An 18,987-nucleotide genomic window follows, 5' to 3' on the forward strand; every position below is an offset into this window, starting at 1 on the left:
TTTTCAGGAATTACCCTAATCTGTTTATTTTTCTGACACTGTCTACCTTGTACCATGTTCTGCAAACTCAACTGTTCTCTGAGTGTGGGTAATTTTACCTTTTCTATACAGCTGAATGCATTTTGCTGCACAAAATTTGTCTATATTTCCACTGTCTCAGAAACTTAAAATCTCCAGTGCTCAATAGGCTTTAGGGAATACAATGCCAAGACAGAGATACACAGAGATAGAGAGCTGATCTTAAAATTCCCAGCATAATAAGTTATCTAAACAAGATTTCTAAGATACTGTAGAAAAATAAAGCTACTGTATATACTAAGAAAAAAATTTCAGGAAAGTTAAAACGAAGTGTGAGTGAGATACTGAGTGCAGAGAGTTGTGGAGGTGATGAAAGATAGTTGGAAGACAGGCAGGCAGGGACAAGGGGCCCTGCCCTAAGAGGAAAACACCCTTAGGAGGATTTTACACCATCCTGGAAGGAGCCCTCCGGATGACAGGCGCAGGGAGGGTTCATCAGATGAAAACGGCCGCCAACAAGCCCATAAAAACCCCTAGACTTAGAAACTCCCTTGGCAATCCTCTCAGGTCCCCTCCCTCCTCGGGAGCTTTGTACTGTCACTTTATTATCGCTCAATAAACCTTGCTTTGCTGCCCACCACTCTGTCTGGTCTACCTCTTCATTCTTTGAAGCGGCGTGACCAAGAACTGTGGGCACCGATGAAGGAAAAAATCCTGTAACAGAGGTTCTTTAACGAATGACTACAGCCTTGATACATCCCTTCAGATTCTATAAAATTTCCTTGCTTCTTCTTCCTCTCTTGAGAGTCTTTAGCAGGTACACAAAAGAAAGTCTGGTCCAAATCGGTATGAATTAAGTTCTGATAATAGTGACCACCATTTATTTTGTACTTACTGTATGTAAAGCTCTGTATCAAGTGCTTTATACCCCTTATCTCATTTATTTATTAAAAATATTTTTAAAGATTTTATTTATTTGACAGAGAGAGAGAGACAGCGAGAGAGGGAACACAAGCAGGGGGAAGTGGGAGAGGGAGAAGCAGGCTTCCCGCTGAGCAGGGAGCCCGATGTGGGGCTCGATCCCAGGGCCCTGGGATCATGACTTGAGCCGAAGGCAGACGCTTAACAACTGAGCCACACAGGTGCCCCTGTTTTTATTAAAAGATTTAAAATATTTATTTATTTTGAGAGAGAGAGAGAGAACAGGGGGAGGGGCAGAGGGAGAGGGAGAGAGAATCTCAAGCAGACTCCCCACTGAGCAAGGAGCCCAATGCAGGGCTTGATCTCATGACCCTGAGATCATGACCTGAGCCAAAACCAAGAGTGAGACCCTTAACCAAATGAACCACCCAGATGCTCCCACATTATCTCATTTAATCATTATAGCTCTTTAGTGGAAATATTTCAATTCCTATATTACCAATTAAAAACTCAGAGGGGCGACTGGCTGGCTCTGTCAGTAAAGAGTGCGACTCTTGATCTTGGGGTCGTGAATTCCAGCCCCATGTCGCCTGTAGAGATTATAAAAAAACAAATTTAAAAAAAGTAAAAATAAAAATCAGATGGTGTGCACACAGATGTTTATTGTAGCATTTATCCATAATAGTGAAAATTTAGAAGCAACTCAAATGTCCAACAACAAAGAAAAGTTTAAGTAAGCTACGATACATCTGCTCAGTAGACTATTTTGTATCCATTAAAGTTTTTAATTATGAAAACTGTAATAGCAATTACAAAAAAGAGTTTTTGATATAAAAATAATGTTAACTTTATTTTTTTAAAGGTTTTATTTATTAGAGAGAGAGAAAGCACGACGGTGGGGAGGGGCAAAGGAAGAGGGAGAGGGAGAAGCAGACTCCCTGCTGAGTGGGGAGCCCACTTCGGGACTCGATTTCAGGACCCTGGGATCATGACCTGAGCCAAAGGCAGACGCTTCACTGACTGAGCCACTCAGGTGTCCCAATAATGTTAACTTTAAAGACAAATACAAAACAGCAAGGGTCCCATGACTGTAAAAATGCAATTATATGTAGTGTGTTCATGAATAAAGATCTGGCAAGATACAAATGAAATTTGTATGTAATGAAATTGTGAGTAATTTCCCCCTCGCTTTCAAATGCCCTTTGCTATGTTCCCTTCATAATAAAAAGGGCAGGGACTGGTCACTGGGAAGCATGGGCTGATATTGAAGAAGGGGAGCTCTCGGAGGGAGCCACTGGGAGTTTGGCTGGGGTGAGCCCACTCTGTAAGGGGAGAACTAGAGTAGAAGTAAATGGGGTTGGTTGTGGTTAGCCTCCTGTGTCAACTTGGCTGGGCTAGAGTACCTGGTTATAATCAAACACTAATCCAGGGCACCTGGGTGGCTCAGTCGTCAAGCGTCTGCCTTCGGCTCAGGTCATGGTCCCAGGGTCCTGGGATCGAGCCCCGCATCGGGCTCCCTGCTTGGCGGGAAGCCTGCTTCTCCCTCTTCCACTCCCCCTGCTTGTGTTCCCTCTCTCGCTGTGTCTCTCCCTGTCAAATAAATAAAATCTTAAAAAAAAAAAAAAAAACACTAATCAGTAAAGTGCCTCTAAATTTAAATAGGTCCGTGTTAATGTGAAAAGAAAAAAGTGACATTCACATCACAGAGAATCCAAAAAACCCTGAAAATGCAGGGAGAGCAGTGTATCTATTGTCTAAACCCTTAAGTTTTCTACAAGTTCCTAGCAGCTGGGCACTTGTGCTTTCATTCCTGTGACCCTGCCTTGAGAGAGGGAACACAAGCAGGGGGAGTGGGAGAGGGAGAAGCAGGCTTCCCACGGAGCAGGGAGCCAGCCAGGCGCCCCAAGAGTTGTATGGTCTGAGCCAGCCAGGTGCCCCAGTCTTTTTAGTGAGCTTATGCAAATTATCCTCCCATCTTGTCCAAAGGAGAATTGTAGTCTGAGAAGTTAGAGAACTTGGACTGAGGCACTGAGCTGATAAATGGCAGGACCAGGTGGCAGCCAGCTCTGTCCCAGTCCCGGGCTCAGGCTTTGGCCACATCTTCCCTAATAGGCCAGCTTGGGGGAGCGAGATCCTCAAGGGATCACTTCATGAACACAGAATCAAAACAAGGGGGGTGCCAGCATGATTAGAACTTTGATGGCACCAGGCTCTGATGGCCTGACCTGTTCATTTTTACAGGAAAGGGTCTCCTATTAGGAGCTCTGGCACTTAAAGCAGCCTCGAGGCCACCCTTCTGGCTGGTGCTGGGATAGACACTGTTGGTTGATACATCCCTCTTTTAGGAAGTTTAGACCAGCTAGTCTATATCCTCTCTCTGGTCCATTAGGAGCCGATCATTCAGTTTGATTCTCAGAAGGTAGCTTATGCCCTCATTTCCAAGTTTTTGGGGGGGCCACCCTGGGGTTACCTCTATCAGCTGTTTTCAGTGGGGCTGTTTGGACCTGAGCTAGTTGCTCCCAGACAGGCCCTCCCTGACAAATAAGTAAATAAAATCTTTAAAAAAAAAAGTGTTTCTTTTCTTTTGGGGCCAGAATCAACTAACTTGGGTTGGCAACTGTGATTATTTAAGGCTGATCAGAAACTGCGATTAGTACCATATTATGTTTTTGATTAAATATTAATGGGAAAATTATTATTTAACAAATTAGGTTTGTTTCATATTATCTTTTGAAACATGGCAGTATGCCCCAGGAGGGCTGGCAGGCTGCTCAGATGTGGCCCTCCTCGGGCCCCAGTATTTGCTGAGGTCACCATAGCACAGAGCTGCTCCTCACCACCTCAGGTACTAAATATTAACGTGGTCGAGGCGCCTTGCTGTGCTAGAGTGGGTAGGCTGGAGCTCTGGGCTCACCGTGACCTCAGCACAAGCCCAGCTCAGAGTCTCACGAGCTGGCTGGACCTGAGCAAATTTTCTTTTGCTTTTTGAATTTTTTCTAGGCCTCCATTTTCTCACTTATAAAGATAACCCATACCTCACTGTTTTGCTGTGAGAATTAGTCAATTCATGTAAAACACTTAGAACAATGCTTGGTACATAGTGCTCTGTATATTACTGTTAGATCAAGCCACAATCTCAGAAGAGACTCAGATCAAGCCACTTGCCAAGTCACTTAAACCAGATGTCAGTTTATTAATGTGTCATTAGAAATGCAGCTGACAGGAGACCTGAAAATCTAACTTTACTGGTCGGTACATCCTCTCTGGGTGAGAAAGGCCACACAAGCCAAGTCCCAAGCCAAGGAACCCAGACCAGGTAGAGTCTGCCTCTGCCCAGCAGGTCTGGGGACCCACTGAAAATGCTTGGTCTCTCATCCTTTCTCTTCTCCATTGCAGGATCCTGGCACTCTTGATTCCAATCACTTATTCTTCCTTGGCTAATTGTGCCTCATTCACCTGATAGTTCTTAAATGTTCCCCCAACCCTGACAGCAAACCACAATGAACAATCTCTTGAATGACTTCCACATCTCAACCATTGTTCATTTGTTCTTACAAATTTTACTCTAAGGTAACTCTACTTCCAAGTCCTGGGTGTGCCATACATCTGTTCTGACTATAGAGTTTGTGGAAGAAGAGGAGGAAGAAATCTTTGGGGGTAAGAAGGTTCAGAATGACTATACTCAAAGGTCCCTAGCAGTCAAGAAAAACCTAGACTCCTCTACTGATGGAGAATTCCCAACTTGGAACAAAGTATTGAGTGATGGAACAGATTGAGTATAGAATATCCAGAAAGAATTAGAGTCTAGGGGCACGTGTGTGTATGTGTAGAAGAATCTGGAGGAAAAGTCTTTGCAGTGGGAGAGGAATCCAAGAAGGAGTCCTTTCTAGGCCTAAGGACACAAAGTTGGAGGTGTAGGTACCTGTCATTTTGGTTGAGGCACCATGACTAAATTCAGTGGTTTTCAGCCACAGGGCATCATAAATATCACCTCACTAAAAATCAGTAAAGCAGTGAAGGTCACAACAAATATTAATTATCATCATAATGGCTAACATTTATGGAACTAGTGGGCCCGTGATGAGAGTTTTGCTTGTATTATCTGATTTAATATTCACAATAAACCTACAGTGTAAGGACCATTGCTGTTATCATTTTATAGATCAGGAAACTGAGGCACTGAGCAGCTTCACTTGCCAAGATGACATAGCCATTCAATGATAGAATCCAGACTCAAATGCAGTTCTTTCTGATTCCAGAGCTAGCTCCCTAATTTACAAGTTAAAACAAATCAGACTCACAGTCACTTACCCTCATCCCAGGTTCAAATACTTCCCTAAGAGGACAAAAGGGCTCCTGACCCTGGGCATGCTCAGGAAAATGTCACCCATTGTACAAAGAGCAGGAGAACAAAGCTGTGAACAGCTGATCTGGAGAGATGCGGCAAGGCTGGAAACCCACATATTTTGGTTCTCTGCCCCTCTCTGCATGAAAACAGGTATTTGAACCTGAACAAGACACCTTACATCTTTCTGCTTCACACCCCTGTTCTGTAAGATGGGAATAACTCAGCAAAAGCCATTTAACACAAGGTTAGTGGGAGGACAAGACCAAAAGAGAACATCTGTGAAGCATTCTTCAGGGTTAAAAATGCTGTAGCGTCGGTCGACATTCATGTACTCTAATTTAGGGTTTCAACGGTCTCTCTATATACAGTAAAGCAGAAATCACTTCCAAACCACCCATTTATTTAACATAAGGAAAACAGAAACCTAGAATTACTGACAGGGCATGACGTATACATATTATAATGGGCTTAAATTACACGGTGTTTTCTGCCCAACGGCATGCAAGTCAGCGGGTGCTGGGTGCTCTCGTGCCGCATTCCCGCGCACACGCTGACGCCTGGCGCAGCAGACAAGGAGGGCTGTGGGGTGGCCCTCCTGCGGCGACATCCTGATGATGGCCCTGACCATGTGTGTGCTCATGTCTGATTCTTCATCTCCAGAGGAGACTCTAGGCTGCTGCCACATCAGTTCTCCCATGAAATGATACCCTTTGGGATCCATAGCACTTTATAGTTTATGAAAAAATTTATTCAGTTTGTACAAGACCTTGTTTCAATTAATCCATCCAACCACCCAAAGAAGCAGGCAGGACAAACTGCATTATGCCCATTTTATGGATAAGGAGAATTTACTCGGAGAGGTTGACTTGCCCAAGATGCCCTCAGTGGTAGAGCTGGGCTAACGGACCCCGCGTGAGACTCTTCGCTGTACTGTGTGTTTTCAGACCACTTAACGATTCCCTGAGCACCTAGCATGTCAGGCCCTGTGCCAGGTACTCCCATTCATCAGCTTGCGCTCCTGAGAGAAGCTTGTTCAAACCTCACCCCTCTCCTGCCCCTTGCAATGACTGATGAGTTTTAAGTGTTGGAATTACGAACTGGACCATTCAGCCTGTCACAGCAGGAGCTAACTGGCAGCTTAAGAGCTGAGGTCTGGAGCCAGCCTGGCCTGAATCCCAGCCCTGACACCCACTGTCAACTCTGGTTCCTTATCTGTAAAATGGGGATAATAACTTTGCCAGTTTGTAGGGTTGTGAGGACTGATTTAGGGCAAGTAAAGCACTTACAATGGTACCTGTTACAAAAGACCCCAATAAATAGTAACCGTTAGTATTTCCTTAGCATTGTGTGGAAAGGGACAAGGGGAGGTTCAAAAGGATCCCTTTTTAACCTTAGTGTCGTAAAGCTTTCATTTCATTTCACTTATTTCAAGACTCAGGCCCAGAAAAAGGAGCCCTCCCTCGTTTGGGCAGAACTCAAAACCTCTTGCTCAGTCTGCACACCACCCTCCCTGGTCTCACCTCCGCCTCCATCATCTTGACCCCATGTCTTTAGGCCTGGACTTTGGTCATGGCCTCCCTGCTGGTCTCCTTGCCTCTGCTCTCTCCTCCTCCAATGCTGTTGTCTACTTTTTCTCACATCAGTGTTCCCCAAATATTCACTTACCAAGCATTTTAATTGAGCTTGGAAGATGCATAGAAGATGCAAAAACGAGCAAGCCATTCAGGGATATCAAGGCAACCTGGAAACTACGATCTTAATAATAACCGCATGCAGCTTGTCATGGGGGCAGCACAGTCCTGGGAAACCCACCCGAAGGAGCGTGGGGTTGAAGCAGAGTCCATTGCTCCGGGTTTGAAAAACCCTCCCAGCCCTGCAGTCGGGTGATGAACCTACCCTGCCAGTCCACCTGGCACCTCCTGGAGGCTGTCATCGAGTCTGCATGCTCAGGCTGATGCACAGCCACGGTGCTCTGACGCTAGCGGGGCGTTGTTTGGTTTCTATCTGTGGGTGGACCCGACCAGGCCTGGGGAGGAGCTCCTAGCAGGATGTTCTGTTCCAAAATGACAGATCTGGCTGGGGCATGGCCAGACAGGGTAAGAGGCACCTTCTCTCCTATTCTGTGCTAAAATTTACCTGGAAACAAGTGAGAGCTTAGTAGAATGTCTACATCGAGCAAATCTCAAGACAGTTAAGATCACACTGGAATAAATAATTCTGTGACTGGCATCTTTGAACGGCATGCAGATTGGTATAGAGACCCATCGCACCCGGGTCCACTGGGAACCGGCCAGGTTGTCTGAGAAGGCATTGAGTGTGGGAAGGCCAGCAGAAGCAGGGAGGCCAGGATCTCAATGAAGAGCCTGCAGACTGAGGCCTTTCAACCCCGCCAGCTTGGGGTTGGTTTAAAGACCTCACGTGGGCAGGGCAGCTCCAGCACCAGCAGCTGTGGAAGGATCAGCTTCCCAGTGGTTGGGGTTAGATAGGCTCTCCACAGCATGAAAGGGGCGGCTGCCATGATGGGCTACCTGGGATGATCAAGAGCAGTCTTCTGTGTCACCTGCCTCTCTCCTCCCTGCCCTGTGCTCTCTACGATGGAGCTGCGTGACTTTGCCCACATTCTCCATCCCTCGAGACAACCATCTTCTGCCAACTCCCCTTCCCTAATTTCCAGAAGTTCACTTTTTACTTACTGTAGGGTCTTTCTCAGCTGCTGCAACTCATTCATCCTACCTTTCTGAAGTCCTGCAGCATAGGCTTATATTGTCATATATAAAAGCTCTTCATGTTTCTTTCATGGAATCATAAAATTGGAAGCCAACCCGGAGGCTATCTAGTGCTCCTCCTACCGGAGAGCCCTTCTCCAGAGCCTGGCAAGGCTGAACAGTCTGAGATGGGGATTCACTCTCAGAAAGCAGCCTGAGCTATTTAAAAAGTTTTCCTTCCTTTGAGCCCAAACTGGTCTACCTCTGGAGTCACTCAAGAGAAAATTTACCTCTTTTCTCAAATAATAGTCTTCAAATCATAGACTGGTCGCCCAAGAATCACTTTCTGAGTGCTTATGTATTATGTGCTTGCCAGCTAATCCTCACAACAATCCTATAAAGAAAAACCAAGGAGGCAGGTGTTCAAAAAGGTTCAGCGATTTGCTGTGGTTACCCAGCTAATGCTGGTGGTTCCCTCTATGACTAGTGATGTTGCTGGGACTTGATCTCAGGCCCAGCTCCAATGCCTGTGCTCTCTGTACACAAAGCCACCTCCAAAGAAGCAGACTCTGTGTCACAGAACCCTTCCACTGCATTTTTACTGACTGAGGAGTTGAAGACTCCTACAGGGATTCACAAGTTACTGAGGGGTGAAAGGACTGAGAGCCTGGCAAACAGGCAGGCACGGAGCCCACCCCAGATGGCCCCCGACTGGCCCACCTGCAGGCCTGAGGTTGGGAGTTTGGTGGGGGCTGTGAGAAGGCTCTCAGGACTTTGAGGGTGCGCATGGCCACAGACATGGGAGAGGGAGGGAGGTTGAGGAGGCTGGCCGACGAGTGGCCCTTTGGCCAGCTTCCTGTGTCCATCAGCACCTGCTCTGTAGTTAACAGAGCCTTCCTGTCTTTATTCTCCTTTCCTCCAAAACAGGTTCTTTCCCCCAGCTACCTACACACCACGATAGCCTCAGGGGCTAAGAATCCTAGGTTGAGCTCTGTGACTACAATTCTCCATGAGGCCAGCCAGTTCCTTCTGCAGACTCTGGTTTCTCCGTTATCTTTCAGAAACGCAAGGTTCCTATTTTAGTGCCTCCTACAACTACATAGAGCAGCTGAGTCCTCAAGAAACAATTTGATAAGCCATACTACCTCTGTTAAACATCTCCTCTCCGAGATCACTTCATTTGAAAACAAAGTGCTGTTTCTTCCCACTCGACCCCATTCTCAATTCCCTACTTCCTAGGCCCCTACCTATGTGGTTCGAGGGAAAATAAAGAACATGAAACCACCCAAGCAAAATGGGGACAAAGTTAGTTTCTTGGTTTCTCTTCAGCTCCATCTGAGGGTCTAGATCAGAGAAGCAGGGTGAGCCTAAGTCAGAGACCACTGGACTAAGCAGTTGACAAAACATGTTGGAGACCAGCTTACAGCATCAGTTCACTCCCACAAGCAGTGGGGCTGAGGCAGCAGAACCCAAGCCCCCTTCAGCTAAGGCTGAGCCTGGGCTATGGGGAACAGCACCCCAGTGATGTACTACGTTGCCCTTCGGCCCACCTGAAGTCAGGCAGGTGACCTCTGAGGCCCAGCGGCTTTAATGACGTCTCCTTCCAGAGACTCGTTCTGCCATGGCTTCATCTGCATGACTGATAAAAGTGTTATAAAAACCCCAAACCACAGAGCCCACACTCCCTAACAGTGGACAAGTCCTGCAGTCCTGCCAGGGAGCAGCAGAGAGGAGGCCAGGGAGATGCAGGGGGAGATTTAATTTACACAGCAGCCACTTGGGGCCCAGTCAGAGCCAGGGCAGTGGGGGGATCTATAGCCAGAGGGCACCTCCCACCCCTTCCCTTGAAGACCAGTCCTCACAGACACTTAGATGCGGCTCCCTGGGTTGTGCAGAGGATGCTCCAGTCAAAAGGAGATTCGGAGATAAGGCTGTCCCCAAAGTCGGGGGAAGTCCGTGGCCTGGAGATGGTTGCCTACATGGTGGCCCAGGGGTCTGAGAGACCAGTCCACGTCCTGGGCACAGTCCTCAGCCTGTGGCCCTAGAGGAAGCCCTCACGGCGGAACTGTTCCTGGAGAAGGGCGCGGTACTGGTCAAACCCGCCCTCGACCCGGGTGACGCCGCCGCCTTCGCACACCCACAACTCCCGGCACACCAACCGGATGAAGCGCTCATCGTGGGACACCAAAATCACACCGCCCTGAAAGAGAGGAGAGCGGGAGGCACTCAGGTTGGGGGGGCCTCAGGGGTGCTGAGGCTTGGGGAGGAGTGGGCAGCCGGAAGGCACACTCACCCTGAAATTATTGAGAGCACGGCCCAGAGCCTCAATCGTCTCCATATCCAGGTGGTTTGTGGGTTCATCCAGAATGTAGAAGTTGGGGCTGGAAGGCAGTACCCAGGGAGGCAGGCAGTTATGGGGGTTGGGAGAAAATGAACTCCCCTGATACGAAGACAAGACAAACATTTCCTACTAGGCAAGATGGGGAGAGGAGAAGGCAAGAACTCACCAGGGCATGGTCATCTGAGCAAAGGCTACCCGGCTCTTCTGGCCTCCAGACAAGCTGGCAACAGGGCGCATGGCCAGTTCTCCAGAGACGCCATACCGGCCCAGCTGGTGACGGTACTCCTCCTCAGGCCGCCCTGGAACAGGCCTCACCCCCATCAAGTGGGTTCTTGACCCGACTCCCTCCCTTCACCCTCCCCTCAGCCTTACCTCCAAGTGCCCATGTCCTTATCCCTAGACTCAGGGCTCGCCGCTCAGCACCCCACCCCAAGGTAGGCCTAGCTGTAGGGGTCACCTCTTTTCTCGACCCAAATCCCTACGGTACCGGGAAACTTGCGGGCCAGCAGTTCCACAGCACTGACACTCAGGTCCAGCTGCTCCACGTGGTGCTGGCTGAAGTAGCCGATCTTCAGATTCCTACAGGCAGAAAGAGAGGGGGAAAGATGGGGTGGGAGGCGATGCCCATAGAGGAGTGTAGCTACACAGTCGTTGGGGACCGGGGGCTTTACCTGTGAGCATGTCTGATGCCCCGAACAGGTGCCAGGTCCCCCATAAGCAGCTTCAGCATGGTCGACTTCCCAGCCCCGTTCTCCCCAACCTGTCCAAAGAACCATGAGAATGCTGGAGAGCAGCCATGTGCAGAACACAGAAGCAAAGGAGAGGAGAACTGGCTCTGACCAATGACTCCAACAACTAAAAAAAAATATTAAGAAGCTAGACATAAAGATGACGGAACTAGTAAAAATGTAAAGGGAATTGACAGCTAAATACCTACTAAGTGCAGGGGACTGAATCCTCCCAGTAACCGAGTGGTAGCTGCTATCTCCACTTAGTGACCAAGCTAGCAATTGGCAGAGTCAAGACCTGAAATCTGACCCTGATTTCTCCCTATTCCGTGGTTTGAGAAAACTCAGATCTGAGACTAGGAAGATAAAGTCTTGCCCTACATATTCATAAAATACCACCAAACAGGTTTTCTATCTCTGCAGGGAAGTAGAGCAAAGTCCTTGGCCCAGGCCAACTCCTGCTCCTGCACACCACTTCCCTTTGCAGCTGAGGATCTGGGCCAAGCCGCACCATGTGCTGGGATGGGAGAGTCCCAGCTCACGAAACAGAGAAACAGCAACCATACCACACAAATGCGGGACTCGAGATCAGCAGAGACGGAGAGACGGCTGAAGATGATGTGCTTAGGATCATAGTAGAAATCCACCTCATCTAGTTGCAGAATTGGCGGTGAGAACTTCTCAAATCCATCAGGGAACCTGCAGGAGGTGGTCGTGAGGAACATGGGAGCAGCCAGAAACACGAGCTCCCACCAGCCTCTCGGCCCAGCACTCACTTCATCACCACCTCCAACTCCTTGTCCACAGGTTTCAGCTCTGGCCTGAGGAGAGAGGGGGCAGACTAAATTTATGGCTTTATTTATTTTATTATTTTTAAAGATTTTATTTATTTATTTGATAGAGAGACAACGAGAGAGGGAACACAAGCAGGGGGAGCAGCAGAGGGAGAGGGAGAAGCAGGCTTCCCACCGAGCAGGGAGCCGGATGTGGGGCTCAATCCCAGGACCCTGGGACCATGACCTGAGCCGAAGGCAGATGCTTAATGACTGAGCCACCCAGGCACCCCTAAATTTATGGCTTTAAAACTAACTTTGTTTGTTCTTATTATACAAGTAATATATATTCAGAGAAAACTTAGAGAAGGCTTGTACTCCCACCATCCAAACTACATCCTTATTTTAGAATACCTTCTTCTAGTTCACTATATGCTGAAAAAATAGGGTTATCCTTTTTGTAGGTTTTTGGCCTACCAGTTAAGATACCGTGATAAGTATTTCAATGTCACAAAAACCTAAGCCTTTGATTTTAGGCTCGCCTCCCTGCCCTCCTCCAACCAGCACCTCTAGGAAGGTTGCTTTAAGATTAAGCCCCCAATGTTCAACATCATTAGTCATTAAAGAAACGCAAATCAAAACCACCGTGAAATATCACTCACGCCCACTAGGCTGGCTAAAATTAAAAAGACAGATAATAAGTGTTGGCAAGGATGCAGAGAAATTGGAACCCTTGTATATTGCTGGTAGAAAAATAAAATGGTATGGCTGCTTTAGAGAACAGTTTGGCAGTTCCTCAAAATGTTAAACATAGAATTAATTATCTTGTAACCCAGCAATTCCACTCCGAGGTATATACCCCGGAGAATAGAAAACATATGTCCATATGAAAACTTGTACACAAATGTTCATAGCACTGTTATTCATAAGAGCCAAAAAAAAGGAAACTTCCAATATCTCTTGACTGATGAAGCAATGCACAAAATGCTGTATATCCTTACAATGAAATACTATCTGACCATAGAAAGGAAGTACCAATACGTGCTACAGCATGAAAGAACCTCGAAAACGTTATGCTAGGTGAAATAAGCCAGGCCCAAAACATCACATATTATAGGGTTCCATTTATATGAAATGTCCAGAATAAGCAAAGAGATTAGAGAAAGTAAATTAGTGGTTACGTAGGCCTGCGGGGGAGCAAGACTAACAGCAGTGTAAAATGCTCTGCTTTCCTGTTGGAGAGGAAACTAAAGCTGGTTTCTAGAAAAGGGGAGATCTAGAATGGGAGGGTAAGGGGTGGACCGCAAAGTGAGGGAAGAAATTAAGAGACTAGGAGTCAGGGCCCGGTCAAGGGCACTGTACTCACAGCTTCTCCAGCATCTTAAGTTTACTCTGCACTTGAGAGGCTCTGTTGGCATTGTAGCGAAATCGGTCAATGAAAACCTGTGGGCGGACGAGCGTCAGCACTGGTCAGGTTCCCTCACTCCGGCCAACTCCAATGCCCACGGGATGGGCCCCCCAGCCTGTCCCCACACCTGGATATGCTGGCGGTACTGCTGCTGTGCCTCGTACTCCCGCTGCTGATTGAGCAGCCGCTCCTGCTTGCTCTTGATGAAGGTCTCAAAGTCTCCCCGGTAGCCATCTAGTCGCTGGCTGTGCAGGTGGATGATGTCTGTGGCTATGGCATTCAGGAAGTTGCGGTCGTGGGAGACGACCAGGATTGTAGAGGGCCATGTCTGAGGGGTCACAGGATGGCAGGCCCAGTTTGGGAGAGCAGTCAGCTTCCAGCCCCCCGGGTGTCTTAGAGGCAGACCTTCCCTAGACCTACTCTAACACCTATAGGCACTCACTTGCAGGTAATTCTCCAGCCACAGGATGGCCCTTACATCCAGCATGTTTGTGGGTTCTGGAAAAGTGGGGAAGGATACATTTGGGATTAAAGTGCTATAGAACCTGGATGTTGCCATCCTTCCCCACCGCAAAGTCAGGGTGCCCCCTTTCAAACTCACCATCTAGCAGCAGAAGATCTGGCCTATAGAAAAGAAGAATGTAAGCCTTGAGGTTTTAGGTCAGCAGCTCATGACTTCCCACGAGCCAAGGCCCATCCTCCACAGTATCCATACACTGACCCAGGAGACTCACCTAGCAAACAGAGCCCGGGCCAGGGCCAGCCTCATCCTCCAGCCACCTGAGAACTCCCTAAAGAAACGGAGATCACATCAGGGGTAGGTGTTCACCAGAATAGGCAGAGGCAAAGCCAACAGTGTTCACAGCCAAGAATGGCAAGGGCCACTCACCGGGTGGGCTGCTGCTGCATTTTAGGGGTAAAGCCAAGCCCAGCAAGAATGACTGATGCCCTAGAAATGAAGAAATGGAAGAACTTGGTTGAAACAGATAACAGAAGGGAAAGGTGAAATCTGAAGGAGGGAAGGGGAATTTTAAATACCTGGCAGGTGCCTTGTCAGCCTCAATCTCCTCCAGTTTGGCATATATTTCCGCCAGCTGTGCAGCTTCTGAGCCCTCAGCCCTGGAGTGGGAATGGAGGAAGAGCGCTCAGCCTGACTGGGGGCAGTCTAGGGAGAATGCCCTGGACGCTACGCAGTTGGAGAGCAGGCCACTGACTGCCTTGTTGCCAGGACAGGAATGAACTACAGGAAGCACCTGCTCAAGTCAGGGAGGCCAGTGGGCACTGTGGAAGGAACAGGGCTTTACAGCTCACCAGCGCCAGGATCTAAGCTCTGCTGCTCACTAGGATGAGCGTGCAAGTTATGGATCGTGGCAGTACAACACGCACTCTCTGAAGAACCGTGGCTGCTGGTTATTCCCCATCTGGAGCCCTTACCTGCCAGTGGCAATCTGGGCACTGAGCTTCCGCTCCCTCTGCAGAAGGTCCTCTCTCATGGTGTCACTCTCTAGCACACTCTGCAGGGCAGGGGTGTCATCTCCAGCAACCTCCTGCTCCACGTGCAGCAGGGAAATGTGGGCTGGAACTCGCAGGCTCCGAGTGGCCAACATCTTCAGGAGTGTCGTCTTCCCCAGCCCATTTCGACCCACCAGCCCATAGCGGCGGCCCCACGCCAGGTTCACATCTGCTCCAGCCAGTAGTACCCTGCAGGGGTAGTAGGAAGAAGACAAAGGGTGCTGCTCCAGAGATAAGTATACAGCAAATTGAACCTCAAAAAACCTAATGTTATTTTAAGCCCCATTTCATCTATCCAAATTCTCCTTTAATTGGAAAAAGAAAAACGTAACCCCTCCCCACTGCCACTCCCTCACCTATCACCAAAAGACACATCAAAGTTCTCAATTCGCACATCATATGATTTGTTCTTGCCAGATGATTCCAACCGACTCTCTTTTCTGCTGCCTGCCTGGCTGGCTGATGCCTCTTCCAAGACCCTTTCAAAGGGAGAAATGAATGGTTTTTAGCATTCCCGGCCACCCTTCCATCCCAATAGAGACTGCTCTATTCTCTTCTCAGCCCTTCTTGCTAGACTCACAGAGGAGTGCTGGTCTTGAGTATGTCCTTCTCTGAGCGCTTCTCCTGCTTTGCCTTCAGTCGAGCCTCAGCCTTCTCTAGCTTCTTTGCATTCACTGTCTAAAGGTCCAAACACAACCATTTCAGCCTAGGTTGCAGGCTCAGAAAGGAGCCCCAGAAAGAACATCTTAAGTTACCCTGCTTTCAACAAAACACATAATCAGAAACCCCTGGAAAAAATCCTCCAATATTTAAAGATAGTCAACTTCCACCCCAACCACAGACACAGACCCCTCCCTTTCTTCCTCCTCCTCACCGAGGACTGTTCCCTCTTTAGCAGTCCTGGAAGTTTGGTGCCACAGTCTGTAAGCGATAAGAAAAGCAGTCACCTTCTCCCTGAGGGAAGGGAAACTAACATTTTGAGTAACTAGTATGAACCAGACACAGACATAGACATTTAAAGGAAAGCCTTACAATCCCAGAAATAGCTATCATCCTCCCCATATTTCAACCAAAAACAAACAAAAAAAAACCACTTCCCAGATTAAGAATAGAGACTGAGGCAGATAAGCAACTCCTACAAGCTCATGCAGTTGATTAGAAAGTCACAAAATTGGTAAGTAAACCTAAGTGTCCAGCCCCAAGGCCCATAAGCTTCCTACCCTACCTAAGAGCTTGGAAAACTCTCCAACCCTACTCCCTTCATCAATGGCCTCTTTTGCCCTCAGTAAAGACATCAACTAGCTTCTACATCCTCGTTCTGTTGGAAAGGGGTACCAGGAGTCCTGGGCTCCAGGGGAAGGCTGGCTGGGTGGGGGATGGAGGCTGAGACAAGGGCAGAGAGCAGCTAGTTCAATCTTCCCTCACTCTCACCGTAGTTTTCTGTTATCTTTGACAACTGGATGGGGGCGTCTAGTAGCACCTGGCTGTTTCCCTGGGTCTGTGGCTCATCCCTTTAGGGTAGGAACAGAAAGCGCAGAGTTAGGAATTGAGTAAAAAGCTCTACAGCCATCAGACCTTCTTCCCTTACGTCTTGTCTCCTTACCGTCCGCCCTCCCATCGCCCCCACGAATCCCCCTACCCTGGCACGTACAGGCGCAGAGTGTTGTACATGCGCTGGCACACAGCCCTGATGCCCGCGTCATCCTTGCTGTCCCCGGACACCTCCTGCAACAGTTCCCCCACCGCTTCCACCAGGTCATCCACAGACTCGAAGTCCGCGCTGCCGCTGTGCAAGACGCCTGGGCCGGGCGTGGCAGGTCGAGGAAGATACCGGGTAGGGTAGACACACAAGCCGTTTTAGTCCCCGAAACACGGCCCCACTCCGCGCTCCAGACCTAACCTGACCTCGGGACAAGAGGTCACGCAGAGGAGAGGCCTAGCAGCGGTCCCGGCACTGCCCTCCCTTAGTCTTTCTCCCAATGACTTCCATTTTGGCCTCCCCAGCGCGCAGATTCGGTTCGGCTCACCCGTCACGTAGTCGAAGACCTGTCCGTCAATTTCGGGGAACTCGCTCCGCAGGATCTCAGCGCAAGTCGCCATGTTCCAGTCGGGCTCCCGTCCGCGCAGGCGCCGTTAGGCGGCAGCCAAGACGCGCCTCCTGCCGGTCTCCCAAAAGCTCGCCCCTCCTTCCAAGGCGCATGCGTAGTGGTGATGTAAGAAAGGCGCGGAGTGCCCGGAACCCGGTGGACCGGGTGAACGGGGCTGGAGGAATCGTGCGCAAGCGCCGCTCAGAGCCTACGCTCGAGCTGCTCTCTGCGCTTGCGCAACGCCGTTTCCGCGGAAAAACTAGCCACATGTGCGATTCTCGCTGCCTTTTGGGAGGTGGCGCTCCGAAAGGCGGCGGCGGCGGCGGCGGCGGCGTGCACGAGACGGCCGTGGTCCCGCGGCTGGGAACCTCCCAAGAGACAGGAAGTTGATAAAGCACACGGGCCTCGCTAGATCTCTGGGTTCCCTTGAGGCGCGCCTGTCTCAGCGCGCCCAGCCGGGTCCATTTTGGAGACCACCGAGAGCTCTGCTGACTCATGGTCGGTCCCTGGCCTCTCAGAAGCCTCCTGCACAGTTCTGGGCGGCCCACGGGTTTTGTTCTGGTCCCCAGGGCCTACGGGCTTGTTGTATTAGCCGGGCGGCCAGCCTCAGTTCTCTCACCTCTGACAGGTCAGTGGACCTGTGCAAATTGTGCTCACTCAGTCCAAACGTCACCCCAAGGCACAAGCTCACTTAACCGCCAAAGGGCAAGAAAACGAGATCGACCAGTGCAAATTCATCAGTATTTATTCCCTACCTACACACCCAAAACAGGCTTCTCTGCACCAGGAAGCTCAGTAAATGAGTGTATAAAGCTACTTTCACTGATTCCCTCTAGAAGTTAGGAAGTTCCCCCAAATGATGCTACTGCTTTATATTTAACATGAATATTCTGACAACCTGAAGATTTTCACCTAAGATCCATTATCCTTTTGCCATCTAGAAAGATAATCCAACTATTTAAAGTTTAAAAAGCTTGGGGCACCTGACTGGCTCAGAGGAGCATGCAACTCTTGATCTCAGGGTCCTGAGTTTGGCCCCTCCTTGGGTGTAGAAATTACTTAAAAAAAAACTTTAAAAAAAAGTTTAAAAAGCTAAGCTACTAGATCTAACAACCACTTTATAGGCAATAGATGGAAGAGGAATTTTTTAAAATATTTATTTATTTGAGAGAGAGAGAGAGGGAACACAAGCAGGGGGAGTGGGAGAGGGAGAAGCAGGCTTCCCGACGACCAGGGAGCCAGATGCGATGTGGGGCTCCATCTCAGGACCCTGGGATCATGACCTGGGCCAAAGGCAGACGCTTCGTTAAGCGTCCTGGTTAAGTGCCCCTGGAAGAGGAATTGATGGGGAAACTACAAACGATGGCTTCTTCAACAACATTGCAAGAGCTGAGGAGAACCTATGGTTTATAGAATTTAAAAAGTGAGGGGCGCCTGGGTGGCTCAGTTGGTTAAGTACTGGACTCTTGATTTCATCTCAGGTGGTGATCTCAGGGTCATGAGATTGAGTCCTGCATTGCGCTCTATGCTGGGTGAGGAGCCTGATTACTATTCTCTCCCTCTCCTTCTGCCCCTTTCCCCCTCCCCTGGCCCCTCTCAAATAAATAAATAAATAAATAGATAAATAAATAGCATTCATTGACCACAGTGGACCTTGTTTATTTAGATCCAGACACAAGTAAAAAATTCCACAGGACTCTTGGATTACGTGTGAACACAAATCATGAGATACTAAGGAACTGGCCATGAGCTGATAATTGTTAAAGTTGAATGACAGGACACGAAAGTTCATTATATCTCGATACTTCTGTTTATATTTGAAATTTTCTCTAATAGATTTTCTAGGTTTAAAATAGCTGAAGACAAACAAGGGAAAGATGGTGAGGGCAAATTTGCTTTTAACTGCTCCAATACACCAGCAGGGTATGGAATACTCCCCTCAAGGACAAGCTCATCACAAGATTCTTTGGAGAAGAGGAAGTTACAGAAAAGAGAATCTCTTTTATCACCCTCTCACCAATGTTTGGGAAGCCTGGGTAATTGGGAAGAGGACAGAATTGAGATGTCAGTTTCTCCGGATGGTGGGAAAATCCAAATGTAAAACTTGCTTAATCTCTGCTAATTACAGAATACCTGCCTAAAGCTG

General features: G+C 48.7%; 1 protein-coding gene across 3 annotated transcripts; it reads right to left on the minus strand.

Moving 5' to 3' along the window:
- Window positions 1-9,736: 9,736 nt before the first annotated feature.
- ABCF3 (ATP binding cassette subfamily F member 3) lies at window positions 9,737-18,386 on the minus strand. 3 transcript variants are annotated; one of them, XM_064584497.1, is made up of 22 exons: window positions 16,782-18,386; window positions 16,406-16,553; window positions 16,186-16,265; window positions 15,629-15,675; window positions 15,335-15,432; window positions 15,111-15,233; window positions 14,677-14,943; window positions 14,281-14,361; window positions 14,132-14,191; window positions 13,977-14,033; window positions 13,844-13,866; window positions 13,685-13,740; window positions 13,370-13,570; window positions 13,201-13,277; window positions 11,838-11,882; window positions 11,628-11,760; window positions 11,005-11,093; window positions 10,821-10,912; window positions 10,500-10,632; window positions 10,286-10,373; window positions 10,152-10,192; window positions 9,737-10,063 (listed from the first exon to the last, which is right to left on the minus strand). In XM_064584497.1, exons 1-22 carry the CDS (start codon window positions 16,852-16,854, stop codon window positions 10,021-10,023), a joined length of 2,055 nt encoding a protein of 684 aa, XP_064440567.1. In that variant the 5' UTR covers window positions 16,855-18,386; the 3' UTR covers window positions 9,737-10,020. The 3 variants fall into 3 exon arrangements, with proteins under 3 accessions (XP_064440567.1, XP_045759211.1, XP_045759212.1); XM_045903255.3 differs by having other exon boundaries at window positions 9,737-10,192; window positions 16,782-18,383; XM_045903256.3 differs by lacking the exons at window positions 16,186-16,265; window positions 16,406-16,553; window positions 16,782-18,386 and having other exon boundaries at window positions 9,737-10,192; window positions 15,149-15,233; window positions 15,629-15,708.
- Between the last annotated feature and the right edge of the window lie 601 nt (window positions 18,387-18,987).

The sequence above is a fragment of the Mirounga angustirostris genome, unplaced genomic scaffold (genome assembly GCF_029215605.1).
Source record: "Mirounga angustirostris isolate CCGP_5_RB_7025 unplaced genomic scaffold, mMirAng1.0.hap1 SCAF_1, whole genome shotgun sequence".
NCBI lineage: Eukaryota > Metazoa > Chordata > Mammalia > Carnivora > Phocidae > Mirounga > Mirounga angustirostris.